The sequence below is a fragment of the Bacillus rossius genome, chromosome 14 (assembly GCF_032445375.1).
Source record: "Bacillus rossius redtenbacheri isolate Brsri chromosome 14, Brsri_v3, whole genome shotgun sequence".
Taxonomy (NCBI): Eukaryota; Metazoa; Arthropoda; class Insecta; order Phasmatodea; family Bacillidae; genus Bacillus; species Bacillus rossius.
In genome coordinates this window covers 21,446,699-21,461,835 of record NC_086341.1, presented here as the reverse complement: position 1 = coordinate 21,461,835, position 15,137 = coordinate 21,446,699, and the positions used below count along the sequence as shown (strand labels likewise).

Genomic DNA, 15,137 nt, shown 5'->3' with positions numbered 1-15,137 from the left:
GCAATAGTTACCGTGTAATTTAAAGTATTGACCCAATAAAGAACAAAAATATTTGAAACAGTTGAACATCTATAACTGATAATAGAAGCGTGCCGAGAATGTAGGTAATCTCGGGGTGTGTTTAAGTACAATTTGCCTTATATTTTTTAAAATACTTTCCTTTTTTGGAGTTTAAGATATAATATTTTACGATTTCCGGGGGAGGGGTTAATATCCCCCTCCTCCATTTCGTAACATTTAAGGAACACACAGCACACAAGGTACGAAGTGCAATGGTATAAAGTGTACTAACATTATTGTTTTTCAAGTGTTACTATATTTGTAGAGAGTTTCTCGAAAATGGTACAGGATGTCATAATTATGGTACATCATTATATGCTAATGGTACAAATACCATAGTAATGGCTTAATAATTGTACGAGGTGCTATTTTAATGGCACAATGTGCTATAATCATGGTATGAAAATGGTACGAATACCGTTATAATGGCACGAATACCACAATAATGGTACGAATACCACAACAATGGTACGAGTACCACAATAATGGCACGAACGTGGCAATGTTGCTGCAGGACAACGAGACGCACCTGTACCCGAGCTACGGCATCCGCGGCGAGTGGAACGACGTGATCCTGCCCGCCATCCCGTCCGAGCTGCACACGCAGCAGATGTCGTACCTCATCAAGGGGCTGGACCCGGGGGCGCAGTACGAGGCCAAGGTGCAGGCCAAGAACAGGTTCGGCTGGGGCCACGTGTCCGAGGGCTACCAGTTCGTCACCAGGGGCTCAGGTGCGTGTCCGCCCCCGCACGACAACAGGGCTGTAGTCTGTCTCACGCCTGGGTGGCACTGCAGAGTTCATACCACCTGCCTTGTTTAAACTAAAAATATTATTTTGTATCCCATTATTAACGAAGTATAATAAGTTTAGTATTTTTATATTGGTTGATTTGTCTAAGACCATAAAGAAATGTCTATTGACAGTTGTAGTCATTCCGACAGGAAAAAAAAGTAATAAATCTTTATTTATACATTATTATTTTACAGGGAAAAAAATATTTTTAGCAGCCAGACCCTATTAATGACCAGGTATTCCATACAAGTATGCTCATAAGAACCAAGCGTGTTAATATTAAATTTTAAAAAGAATTGCTTACAAATACAATTAAAACTTAATATGACGTCATGCAAACACGTCTCCTTAGAATTAAGATTGATAAATATCGAATGACGCTATTGGTGAAATACAACAGGGAAATATATTTCTCCAAAATTCTCATTCCATTTTCCGTTTTGCAAAATATGCTACAATATTTCAGATGCATTTTTTTTAAATTTAATTTTTGTGTTTTGTGGCAAAAAAATCGCAACCGAAAGAAGAACAGTGGTGCTAATGGCAGAAATCGAGCATCGGTAAAAGAGTATAAATTGCACTGCGATCTAAGGATGAGACACGCTATGGCGACCAATGAGATGCCCGCCTTGTTCTAATCGCTGCTAAGATTGGCCAGAAACTCCAGTAAGCACAAGATGCACGTGACCTTTCCGGCATGGTTAAATCGCATGATCGGGTGTGCAGGCTTTAAGCCTGAGACACGCCTAAATCGGATCCTTCCCGCACACTTTTAGATTAACTTAAGGAGAAATATCATGTAACTTCTGTAGAATTGGACAGTGTCCAAGGGCAGTACCAATGATGCTCTTATCCCAAATTTTACTGTAAATGAGGCAAATGGAAACAGGAATGGCAGAAGGATATGCAGACCATTGGTATTGCTTTTGAAAACACCTACACTGTGTTTGATTATTGACCTTCAATGCCATTTTTTTTTTAACTTTTATATATTGTTTAGTCTCACTTGCCAAGTAGATTTTTGTATTTTCTCACCATTACTATTATTTGACGGCTATTGCAGAAATTTCAACACGATACCTTCCTTGCATCTTAGGTTGTCACCAATATAATAAGTGTAAAATAATTGGGGTTTAAAATTTTCTTTGTACACACGTTATGTTACTCTCAATGAATACCTCATTAGAATGTTAAGAGGCAGAACCACAAATTCAGGGATGTATCGTAAAGAAATTTCAGAAATAGCAAGCAACCAACATGGTGTGTGAGATTGAGCAAAAGGATTGGCAATTTCATGTTTTGAAGCTAATATTGACTGAGTTATATGATAGATGTTAATGATAAATATCTAAATTCATTCAATTAATCTTAGTTACGCTTGAATCCATGTTTGGAGTTTCCACGCCAGTAATATGTCTACAAATGTAATCCTATAGTGAAATCTTAATAATATTTCTTTATAAATATCTGAAGTTGTAAGAAATCGAGAGGAAAATTTTCTACATGGGTTTTTGCACTTTCATCGTGTAAAAATTGGGCAATTAACATCATAATAAAAAGTTTGATTCCCTATACTAGTGACAGTTTTCATCTAGCATGCAGTAAACCACTGATATCAAATAATCTAAGGAAAGCGATTTTGTTAGAAATAGCCATTAGTACAAAATAACACGAAAACTAAATAATCCCAACACGCACGGTATATAAATCCATGTTCTTTAAAAGCTCTTTGCTAAAAACATATATTAGACAAAATGAACTGCACTATCGCAGATTCGCATGATGTATCTGCAGCTATGTTGTGTATACAACACAGTGTGGAAAAAAGTCTAAATTCTTCTTAAAACTATTACACTAGCAAAAAATTGTAAAAGCCACACGGAGTGTGAGAATTCACGTAGCTACAAAATGGAGGTAAACTCTTTTAAGTAGCTGCGTTACAAATTTATTTTTTGTACTGCAGAAAAAATGACCTACCACATGATTTTATCCTGTGCGATTGCATGTAAACATAAATTTAAAATAATCCTCAATCGTTCGTAATTTTTTAACCTTGGGAACGAGTTCGTAAAAAAATACGTAAGCGTGTAATAATTACTTCCGGGAACTATGAATTTTAATCAGTTATTAGTTAAGGCCACTAAATTTAGCAATGCAGCAGTTAAACATTTGACTGCATCAGTTTTTTCCCTTGCTAAAAAATTTCAATCGTGAATGATCAAGTTTGTTGTTCTGTGGAAATCAGGAAATAATTTATAGTGAAGTCTTTAAATTCAAAAAAAAATATCTCTGACAAGGATGATAGTGCGCGTTTTATTCTTATCAGATAATTTGAACATGACATGACTATGTGAGAAGAGTACACAATTTTACTTTAAAATGATTTCAAAACAAATTTATGTTACAATTTTTCATCGCCACAAAATTTACGTTAACTTCACGTAGTCTATATAGCCTTACGCACTTTTATCTGTTATTCAGTACGCACTTTTATCTGTTATTCAGGTAGTAAAGAACAAATGTAGTTGCAATGTTTTTCATAATGTATAAATAACAACCTGATTTTTTGTATGATGTATCTTGTAATAGAGAAAATAAGTGTGCTCTGTTTTGAAATTATGTTACGACATACTTGTATTTCGAATATATTCTGCTTTAAATATTAGATTATAAATGTTCTATATATTATATATCGTACAAATTTCGTGTGTATAAAATTATATTGGGTTACGAATTACTAAACATGTACGTATTAAATTTTATGAAAAATTATTTAAACTTTCATTTGCTTAAGTTAAAATCATTGCATTATTAGACAGGTTAAAAAGCAAAATCCGATTTGGTATTACGTAGATGTACTATTTGGTGTTGCATAAAAAATTTCAAGTGCTGGTTGAAATAATTTATTGTACACTTAGGATACGATGTTAATAAATGTGCAAACGCGAGAATGAAGTTCAGAAAATTTATCATATTAAAAATAGATATAGTAAATTAAATAAAAAAGTATTCAACTGTACACTAAATTCATAGATTAATAGCATAATATTTTAACATGTGTATTAAAGGTTTCTGAAATGTGTTTTGTTCACCAAAACAAACTGTACAATCGACAAGGTTTCCGTCGTATAGGTAAGGGGTCTGGCATGTAGTTTTTTTATGATATAACTATAATAATGATCATTCTTGGTTTATAAACTAAGTACAGTCTATTTGACATGTAAGAAAAATTATACCCATAAACATCGTTTAACAATTGTATAAAAAGACTACCATTGGAATCAGAATCATTGTTATGGACTGTAAAATTTTATGAATAGCAAAATCTGTCACAAATTGACTTAATTTGTTTTCGTCCAACGAGTGCCACAATTATGCTACCAAAAATGATGTAGTGTGATCCGTTATGACATTAATGGATTCTCTAATGCCGCTAGTTAATACTGGGTGTCCACAGCCAGTAAAATTTCCCAATGATAGTAATTTTCAGATAAAACGTCATGCCCCGGTCTGTCATTACCCTGACTGTGAAAGCAATTTATTTTTCTAGATTGTGTGCATAGTCATATCGGCGTGCGCATTTTCCAATTTAAAAAAAAGTGTAGAAAGAGAAGTAAGCCTTCCAGCTATGGGAATGAAAGAGACTGGATGTAATTTTTTTTGTTCGTTCGAAAAATAGTAATTATATAACAAAAACATTTAACGCGGAAATATGTAATTTTGGTTACGGAGAAGTTACCCTGCTAAAAAAAAATTAATTTTGTTAATTTAATATTTCCCTGATATTTTTATCTACAAGGTGGGAAGTTTTCTCTCTGTTCAATGCTTGCGACAGAATTTTTCATACTCATGATTGCACATTCCATGCATCTGCTTGTGTTTTCGCTTGGTGAATGTCATTTTGTTTATTTTTTTTTTCCTGAATTTATCGTACTCTTTTTTTTTCTCTGTTCCTGTATCTATCTCTCTGTCTCCCGGCGCACGCGCAGACAACTCCCTGTATGAGCCTTCACCCGAACCCGCAGTATTCGCAGGTCAGTTGATTTTGCACTCGTACCAATTTGCGCTGCACTGAGGTTGGTCCTACTGCCAGTTGGGAAGATGAGCTTTATCAGCTTGGCACAACTGGATGTTTCGGCGCTAGGTAACGGCAATTATCTGTTTGGAGGGTTCTTCCCAAGGAAAAACTTACATGGAGGCCTCCCCAAACACCATTTCATTTATATTTTGTTTCAGTAACTCTATTTCACATTAACCAATGTATGATCATTCCAAAATTGTTGATATCTTGAAGGCTGAAATTTTACAAAACATACATATATTACAGAACTAGAACATTTTTTTTTAGTTACAAAAAAACAATGTTACTAAGTAACTTCTTGATATGGACCTTACTGAAGGTTTTTTTTCATAAACAATCCTTTAATTTTATTCACGTATAAAGATTTCAAATTTTTATTCAGAGAACTTAAGTAAAATTTAATAACTTTTTATGAGAGTAAGTTTATTTAAATCTTACATGCGTAAAAATATACTTTAAAAACGTTAACTTTCCCCATTGACGGATCACCAGCGCACACTTTCGCCTCTTCCTAACTATAAGTAGGACTAGCCTTAAATATGTGTAAATCGCTGCAGTAGATTGCTTTCAGTGTGTAGACTTTGGCTATGTATGCTTGCATTGTATGTGCATGTTAAAAGCATACAATAACATACAATCATATTGGTGTAATTAACAACTACAAACTTGTTTAATTTTGTGCCTACAGCGAGGTGGAAAAACACTTATTAAAAGATCCTATAGATCGACGGAATTTCCATATACATAAAGAAGAAAACACAAATTTTACTAAATAAACGTGCGTAGATATTGGCAAATTTATTCAGTTCTTATTATTGTTGTATGCTTTTAGATATCTAAAGAAAATTATTAATTAAAGAGCAGCATTCCTTTGATTTCTACGAAAGTGGCATTGCAGTCACGACTAAACACTATCTGAATAAATCGATTCGAAGCAACAATGAACCGCAATTGGTTAGTAGCTAACAAAATTGACAATTTATTTTTACCAGCTTGTTGGTTTCAGACAACGTAGATGACTTAAAATTGGGTTCTAGGTACGTCTCAGGCAAGCGTGTACGTAATAGCGTGAAATAAAAACATTAAAATTCTCTCAAAAAAAATAATATAGAATTATTTCGACGACCTAACATAAAACATGATATTACTAGTAAAATATATTATGAATCAAAAAATATTGGTATGATTACAAAGCGATCGTTTCTCGAGGAGTTTCCACCACACGCAATGCTTATTCCTTAAACCATTTGGAGAAAAATAAGGGTCCTATTCCCAATTTTTACAGAGTACATAGTTTTAAACATTATACAAATCTCGCCTACTATAATGACCCATTAACAGTTACATATAGTGATGGTTTATTATAGGTAAGCGTGATACATGATTGAGCAATCCTTTGTCTACCAATATCATTCATACATACTCAGTCGTAATAAGCTATTCGTTTTAAGGTATTTAAAGTGTTCCTACATGATGCCATATTTTCCGAACAATTTTATGGGTAAAAAAAATATCATTCAATTGTTTATGAGCTTAACTAGTCCCCCATAATTTGTACGGTAAAGTTACCATTCAATTTTATTGTTTGAAAGACTATTATACAAATCTCGGTCACGAAATTTAACGTAGAATTCTTAACAAAATGCCGAGCGTGAAAAATATACGAAATGTGTTGTTTCATCTACATTTATGGACGCGAACAGCACGTAGTATCTGCTCCCGCCACCGGGGCAGCTACGTCGGCTATCGAAAGGTTAAAGTATATCATGTAACGGCTCCGATAAAAGCGAAAAAGACTTGAAAAAATTACTAACCCCCGGCTACCCATCTTGTTAGAATTCCTTAAACAGTCAATTCTACGTTTCCCATTGTCTCGGGCCATCTGCCACAGATGGCAGCACCGTGGTTACATATTGCTGTTCATTCGCGAAATTATCCCTACCAAATGCCGTATACCGAGAGCTAAGAGCTAAGATTTTTACACATAAAAATTTCATTTGAAAGATTATGAAAGTTACCTTAAATTTTTTTTGACGTGACGTCTAATAAATCGATGAACGCCGGCTGCACGCACGAAAAAGGGTCCCGTTACGCTGTTGGCGACTGCAGTAATAATATGTTATGTTACAATTGACTAAAAAATTATGGCGATTCATATAATTGACTAGCTGCCCGACCCGGCTTCGCACGGGTGTACCAATGGAAACAAATTAAGCCACATCTCCCATTTACAGTAATTGTAAATAAAAAAATTCAGTGATAAATTATTACAATGCTGTATAATGTACCGGAGAGGAAATGAATAGCACCTGTGGTTTCCCTACTCGTGCACGCAACGTACAACTGATGTACCCGTACTTTGCTACGGCAGTCTACAGGCAGATCACTCTTGCGCCGCTCATTATACATGCCCCTCCTTGTGGGTACGCCCCTGCCGCGCTATGCCCGTTGCCATGAACAATGCAAAATCCTGTTCTCGTGCAGACAAAGTACCCACTGTTGCCTGGTTTTAACCACCCATGGGATCTAATTTTCGGAAAATGTCATCCTGCGTAACATAAGGAACATTACTGGTGAGTTTCAAGTCTGTAAAATGTATATACTTGAAAAAAAGGGCAATAAAAAAAACAAATTAAAGACAGAGAGAGGAAAAAAAACAATAGTTTAGGTTTGCGATTTAAAGTGATAAAAAGTATTTAAATACTAATTGAACTCTTATGATGGTACTGATTGCTTCGTTGTTAATATCACACGGGTGGTTTTTACTTGTATGGAAAAATTAAGAATGATAAGGCATCTAGTGCGTGGCAACAATGTTAATAGGCAATAGGAAATAAACTTCTAGCGCCTGCAGCATTGTCAACACACACTTCGTACGTGTACTGCATGTTGTATCTAACCCCCTCCAACGCATTTGATTCTAAATTGGACTTTTAGTAAGGATCCCTAATGCTATTTATAATATAATATAGCCTATAGCCTTCCTCGATAAATGTACTATCCAACACTGAAAGAATTGTTCAAATCGGACCAGTGGTTCCTGAGATTAGCGCGTTCATACAAACAAACAAACTCTTCAGCTTCATAATATTATTATAGATTACAGTTTATTTATATGAAAACTTGTTCATAATTATATTTAAACTTTATAGCTAAACGCCAGTTTTTAAAATTAATTACAAGTCATCTACACGTGAACTGTTTCGTCGACTGTTTATAAAGTGAAGTGAAAAGTTAATGTGGTTTTAATTGCTTATTACAACAACAATAATTTCGGCAATAAAGGTTAATTATTCTTGCATTTTAAAAATCTGATAACTGGAATAATTTCAAGTATTTATTATTAAAATAAAACTGATTCAATTTTATTAATAAAAGTATGCAATCGTTTCTTCAATGTTTTGTTATGACGTTGTCACGTTAAACTATCGTCCGTAAACCGACTTTACAAACAACCGATTTTTTAGAGTGAAGGTCGTTCCTATAATATGCCCGTGCACAGAAGACATGACATGGTCCTCAAATGAATTCGATGTTTACAAATAAAATAGTTTTAATCGGCGGGGAGGAAGGGGGGAACTTGGTGATCCTGCTTGAGTCTTTGAGCGCTGCCCAGGCGTGTCCTGAAGTCAGCGGGGTTGTTGTGTTCGCGCAGAGCCGGAGGTGAGAGACCTCAGCATGACGGTCTTCAACGGCCCGGCGCTGCCAACCTGCGCAGCGACAACGCGCCTGCTCGTGGCAGCCATGCTCCTCGTGGCGTGGACATAGAGACGCAGGTTGGTAACATTGTTTTTGCCAGAAATAAGTTGGGAAGCCATCTTTTCGCAGACGAGAGAGCCACACCCGAAGTTCATGCTCGCTTTTTATTTCGTTCTATCTCATTGTATATACCGGTGTGGCATTAAATTTTGCCGTCGATTAGGATAGGTTAGCTACATTATAAACACTTTAAAACATTGGGGATGGTTGGTTATATTTGGTAAGTATAGCTACATTAAAAATATTTACAATGATCAAAAAAAACGAAGATGCACGATCGGGCGTTTGGCTCTCTCGTCTGTGAAAAGAAGGCTTCCCAAATAAGTTAGGGTTCAGAACCGGGGGGAATTCCGGTCCCGCAAGTACCGAAAAAATTCCCGGCATTTTGATTACAATTTAAGAACCATGAATTTAAAATCAATTGCCGGTTCTTTCGGGACTCTAAATTGGCAGCATAAAATAAAGTTTTTATTACGCGCTAACGTTACTTTCATTTGATACTCCATGGTGAGGAAAGTGAGTGTCAGTGCCCCAATATTCTGTGAATTACTATATATTATTCTTTTAAGTATGCGATGAAAAGATGAAATATTATGTAAAGCTGATAATCATATGATTTTGCATATGTTAAAATAATTGTTAATTTTTTTTTGCAAGGCTTAATATTGTGAATAGTGATTTGTTTATGTCAGAGGATACAGATTGAAGTAATAAGTTGTAACACAAATGTTTATCGTTCAAAACTAACTATTAGTAATTCCATCACCTATTTCTGCACTTTTAATAAGAAAAAACAGCCTAGTACCAGGAATTCACGGTTCCGTTGAAGACAAGTACCGTAAGTCCTGGTTCCGAACACCCTAGAATTATTGAATGAATCAGGGTGTTCCTTTTTGTCTGTTCGACATTGATTCCATTATAGATCGAATCTAAAGAGTACCAGATATGCGAGAAAATTAAAAAAGTTTAAATTTGTACCGGAAATAAATTACCGTTAATGAAACATTGTAATTTCAGAATTTCATTTCGGTTGCACGTACATGTGCTGAATTCGTAAGTACAGTGAATCAAATGTAAATGTCTGCAACTATAAACACTATAGAGAGGTAACAGAAATTACCATATTAGTAAGAAAAATTATTATGATTTATAAAAACGATAGACGTAGGCCTGTTACAAATTTTTGCATCCAAATGTATAGAAAAACATTTTTGGTTGTAGCCGTAAGTGTTGGCAATTTTGTAACTGTTGAATGCAAAAATTATAAGAAACACAAATGACCGTATATAAAATACAGTATAGAACATTAATTTGGATAACTTTAACATTGTAAAAATATTAATTGAAAGTTAAACACGACAGGATTTTTGTTAACGTGAAATTAATTTTATAGCGGATGCAAAAAATTCTTTACTTACGTAGTATAGCAAATATTTTTTTTTATTAGTTGATTATTAAGAAAGAAATTTCATCAATATAAGGGGAATAAAATAAAATGTAACAAATAACTTTGTATTATGTGAAACCTAAAAGAGATATTTTATGTTCATGGTTTGTAGACTGATAAGCGGTAAGATACAAAAAAGGGTAAACTAGGAAATTAAGTCGCTAAACTCATTCATGTAACTTGTAAGTTTTAAGTTTACAGAAGTAATATTAGTGGTAGGCCCTACCAAATTCACAAGTGTAAATTGGAAAACAACACATGAGGTTTGTTTACGAACATTGCCGACACAACAACGGTGCAAAAGGATACGCATATCCATCGGTATTATTATTGAGAAATATCATTTGGCTTGGCGTCAGACCCAACCCTATAAATGTGAAAATCAGTGGCGTGTGGTGAAGTTATTGTGTGGGTAAGCTGTCTGACCCATCCCCGACCTTAAGGAAAAATTTGGATTTGTAGGTGCAAAATGGGGCTATTTTTTCAGTTTTCCTGGTAGAAATATCAAATGCACTTGGCCAGCAAAAAAGTTTTCCAAGTAACCACTAATTTTTCGAACATAAATTACAATTAAAATATCTAACAAAAGATTTTTCTTTTGTTTTTATGTCTAAATCAGTAGTCGGTCTCCCCACTGCCAAACACTTCTTTTTATCTTCAAAAGAAAAAGAATGAAAATCAATACTAAAAAAATTGCAAACAACGCAGTGTCTGTGTTCTCGGCTGGGGCCGGGTTGAGAGTCCTGCTCTATCCCGGACAGCATACGCTGCGAAACTCACAGCTTACCTTGTTGGCACATGGATGGCAATCGCAGATGAAGTTTACATTCTCACTGGCTAGCACTTAAAACGAAAACAGTAAACACCAAAACAGAATAAAATTTTCTTAAAACGGACACTGTTGCGCAATGAAAACTTGCCTTATATGTTGTAAAAATAAAATTTGTACGTTGCACGACACAACGCAACTTCTGCTTTCCGAGACACGCATACACAGCTAAGGGCTAAGGCCAGCTGCTCTTGTCTAGAGCGGGCCTTGAGCGAACATTACCGAAATAGTCTCACGAAGATACGCGAACCCTTTCCCCCCCCCCTCCACCAAGCCTCCTCACCCACCCGGCTTTCATGTTACCATGACAACCGGGTGACACGATACCCGACGCGCCCGCTACCACGGTGATCTGATCGCATTGGCACACGAGATGAAATTATCAGATAGCAACAATTATTACATTACGCCGAACAGGGTAAGCACTGCTTACCTAGCGTCTATTGAATACACGTCACTGGTGAAAATAAATAAACAACTGAAAATCAGTGACATCAGGCAGAATAATTAATTTACTCACTTTTTTTATAAATTTCGAAGAATTAAAAAAAAAAAACTACAGTATTAAACTGAATGGAATTATTTTTTTAAAGTTAAACATTTAGAGTGAAATACAAGTATTAAATATGCCATGTTAGATTAAACAGTTATTAAAACATAACAATTGTGTTTTGGTGAAATTTTAAAATTTGGCTTCAGTAAAGTATAAAATACACATTTTAAATGCCTGATGAACAGTGACCAGTGCTACAGATAAGTTTTCCCCCCGTGTAGTCATTGAACAAAACTTTAGGAGTGGTATATGCAGTGTTAATATACACTAAATAATGATTCTTATCTAATCTTTGAACAATTTCTCATTTCCTATATACCATTTTAATGATAACCATGTTGGCATCTTTCTGTTTCTAGTTTCCCCTCCCCCCCTTTTTTTACAGAAGAGAAACGCGACATGTACTAATAAATTATTTCTCTTGTAACATTTGTTTTTCAGGCCAACTTTCAAGGCCTCTGAACGTCTCTTCTGGCTGCAAATTGGGAGGAGCGTTGATACAAGACTGTACGAGCCAAACAAAATGATGAATTTATCTATTTTTAATAGTACTGCGAGGTTTTTAAGCGTGAAGATGTTTTGTATGTGTGCGGGAGGAAGGACGGGGCAAAGTTCGATCGACAGTGTTGCGACAGCAGGCGAAACGGGAGTCGGGAACATGCTCATGTCCGAGAAGAATGTGAAGTGCGCGCCCTGGCGGATGGATATTAAAGTGCGCGTAACTGATCCAAGCTATGTTGCTCCGAGCAGTGAAACTCAAAATGAAAGTGAAAAGGGGCCAAAAACAACTCTTTCAGGTAGAACAGGTGAAACAAAAAATAAAATAAAATGTTACTATGGACGAACTGAAGTTGCAAGCGTGAAAAAAAAAACAAGGATTTTTTTAGAACTGAATGCATTTATGTCTTAAAAATTCAACCTTAGATGTAAGTCGCTGTTGTAATGTTACTTTGTACAAAACCAGTTCATGTTGTATATTTTCATCGCCTGGACGCACTTAAATGGGAGAGAATTTTTTCTACACACATTCACCAGTCATATAAATGTATGTTTGTGTTTTCTCAATGCATAACATTGTATGCTTCGCTATAAAACATAACATTTTCTGTAAATAACAATATTCATGAACCGGGGAAAAAATAGTGAGCCATGTCATGTCTCTTCAGCATTGCGGAAAATATTTTTAAGTAACACAGTTGAAAAGATCAAACAGTTAGAGAAATTTACTCACAATGTAACACATACTAATTAATGTTATTAATTTACTCACAATTTGTTTTTTTAGATCATATAATTCGGAAATAGAAAACAACTTAGTAAACCATGTTTTTTTATATGTAAAATGAATTACAGCTTCTCAAAAAAAAGCTGTAAAACCCATGCAGTTAATATTGTGTAAAATAACTAATGACATTAGTTATAAGAGATAAGGTGTTTCTGCTGTAACACAGTTTTCTTCAATTAATGCATTGAGCAGATGGGGAATAAATGAATGTGTTATTTAAATTATTTGAAGGCGGACAGAAGAAATAAATATCAGGGTATGTAAGGGATTACACAAAAATTTGTAAAAGTATTGACGAATTTTCACACCACTGAGAGACAGGAAATGTTAATGTTGTTCTCGTGGTAAGTTGATACAGAAGAATCACAGGTCGAAACAAACATTCCAGTCCAGTAATGAGATGCAGAATGTGTGATCTGACTCCGGTTTCTTGTTATATAGTTATAATGGCAGGATTTTTTTTTTATGTCTGTTCGTGGGAATTGTGCTGTGTAATCCTAAATAGGTGTTACCCTGAAGTATCGAAGGCCAGAAACAAACAAGATCTTGAGAAAGTAAGAATCTTCATAAAAAACTAGAATATTTTCTCATGAATAAAAAGATACCAGCCAAACCAAACACACCCACACAGCCTTTTTTTTTTTAATAGAACGTACAATAAAATACCTTTCATTTTCATGTATTGCGTGACATTTGCTTGTTCTATCCTTAAGAGGATTATAAAACTACAAATTGGTTTTCTCCCAACATTCAGTCCCGGTCAAGTAGACGATGTTAATTTATTTGTAAATTTTGGAAATTGTATTTTTTATTTAATATGGGCGAGGTTTTGAAATCACAATGTACACTATGAGAATCATGACAACCAAAATCAAACATCACTACTGTAACTTTTAATGTTAATGAGTGACACGGGAAATTGGGTGCTTGTTTCTGGCCTGCGGGATACTATTATGTTAATGTCCAGTACTGTATGAGAGGAAACGTATGCATTCTCCAAACACCAATGAGCCGAGTTTAAAAATATGCCACACAGTTCATGGCGAAACCTATTCAGTACATATTTCATAATTTCCTCAGTTATATTTATTAAAAACTCCCTACCGATTAATTACATAGCTGTCAATGCTTATCCTACAACAAGGTAAAAACAATGTGGTTCTCATGAATAATATTTAAAACGTTATATGCAGTCATTTGTTCGCCATATGCAATACAGGAAACTTTTCCTAAACCAGAGTTTGTGTATTTAAAAAGGTGTACAGTAAACCTAACTTTATACTGCATGTACTCAAAGACGATGAAAAGGTTATGCGGTCCAACATACTTTACATAATGTTGAGATGATATTTCGTGGGATGAGCACAAGTAACTACAAAAGATGGTTGAATGCCCAGAAAAGTTTCAATATAGTACTATGTTCACAACTTAACAGTCAACAATGGTGCTAACACAAAAGTCGCAATATCAACATACCGTGGCATGGCCCAGTGTTCACGTAGTTGAAGCCAACGAGGTAGCTATATTTTCGCCGGGAATGAAGTCCTTGTGGGTGGCCGACAGCATCCTCTCTCCAACCGTAGGCGTGATTTATATTTACAGCTGGCTCAGGTTGCTATCCAGCATTTTAACATCAAAATTTAAATAAAAATACGCTACTTTTGGCTTGGATCGATGGATCCAAATAAACCCTATACACAAACACACGAATCCGCCTGAATATAAAGGCGAGAGAAGTGTGTAGTTGTATTACCCAACGATTTGAATCAATCATATATTCGCTTATAGAAGGTAAGCCGAGGTATTAAGGGAAATTCCATACAAATACAGATTACAAAGTGTGAGAACCAGGTTGTTTTTAAAGTATATAATACGAAGTTTATTCAGCGCAATGTTTTAATTCGGTAACATTTATTATAAATGTAAAAATGCATTTTTATCGGCTTCTAAATATTATGGAAATTCTATGTAGTTTTCTGCGTCACCATGCTACAAGTTCTTACAATATTTGAAATAGTGAATCATAAAAGGATGCGACAGCTATCATAACTACAAAATCCCTGCTTTGTTGCACAGCACTAAAATTCACCCTCCCAGATGGATAAAACCTGCGACGGCTTTAAACTGTGTGTAAATTTCTTCTTCTGCCTGAGAAATATTATTAGTGCGAGAAAGACAATGACTATAATAATTATGTGTTTGTGTATGCTTAATATGCCTTCTACTCAACTCTGCGAACGCAGATTGAATATTTCTGTGTGCAGTCGATTTCAAAAAAAAATTTCTTAAATGGAATTGATAAAACATGTGAATATTAAAATGTTTATATT

The 15,137-nt window shown here is 35.0% G+C and overlaps 1 protein-coding gene across 1 annotated transcript in view; it reads left to right on the top strand.

The window, feature by feature from the left end:
- LOC134538713 (neurotrimin-like) overlaps positions 1 to 15,137 on the top strand; it is a 624,622-nt gene extending 609,485 nt beyond the window's left edge. The window contains exons 9-12 of the mRNA XM_063380151.1: positions 575 to 791; positions 4,843 to 4,887; positions 8,590 to 8,710; positions 11,964 to 15,137. Coding sequence (XP_063236221.1) covers positions 575 to 791; positions 4,843 to 4,887; positions 8,590 to 8,702 — 375 coding nt within the window. The 3' untranslated portion in view covers positions 8,703 to 8,710; positions 11,964 to 15,137. The remainder of the gene's footprint in view (positions 1 to 574; positions 792 to 4,842; positions 4,888 to 8,589; positions 8,711 to 11,963) is intronic.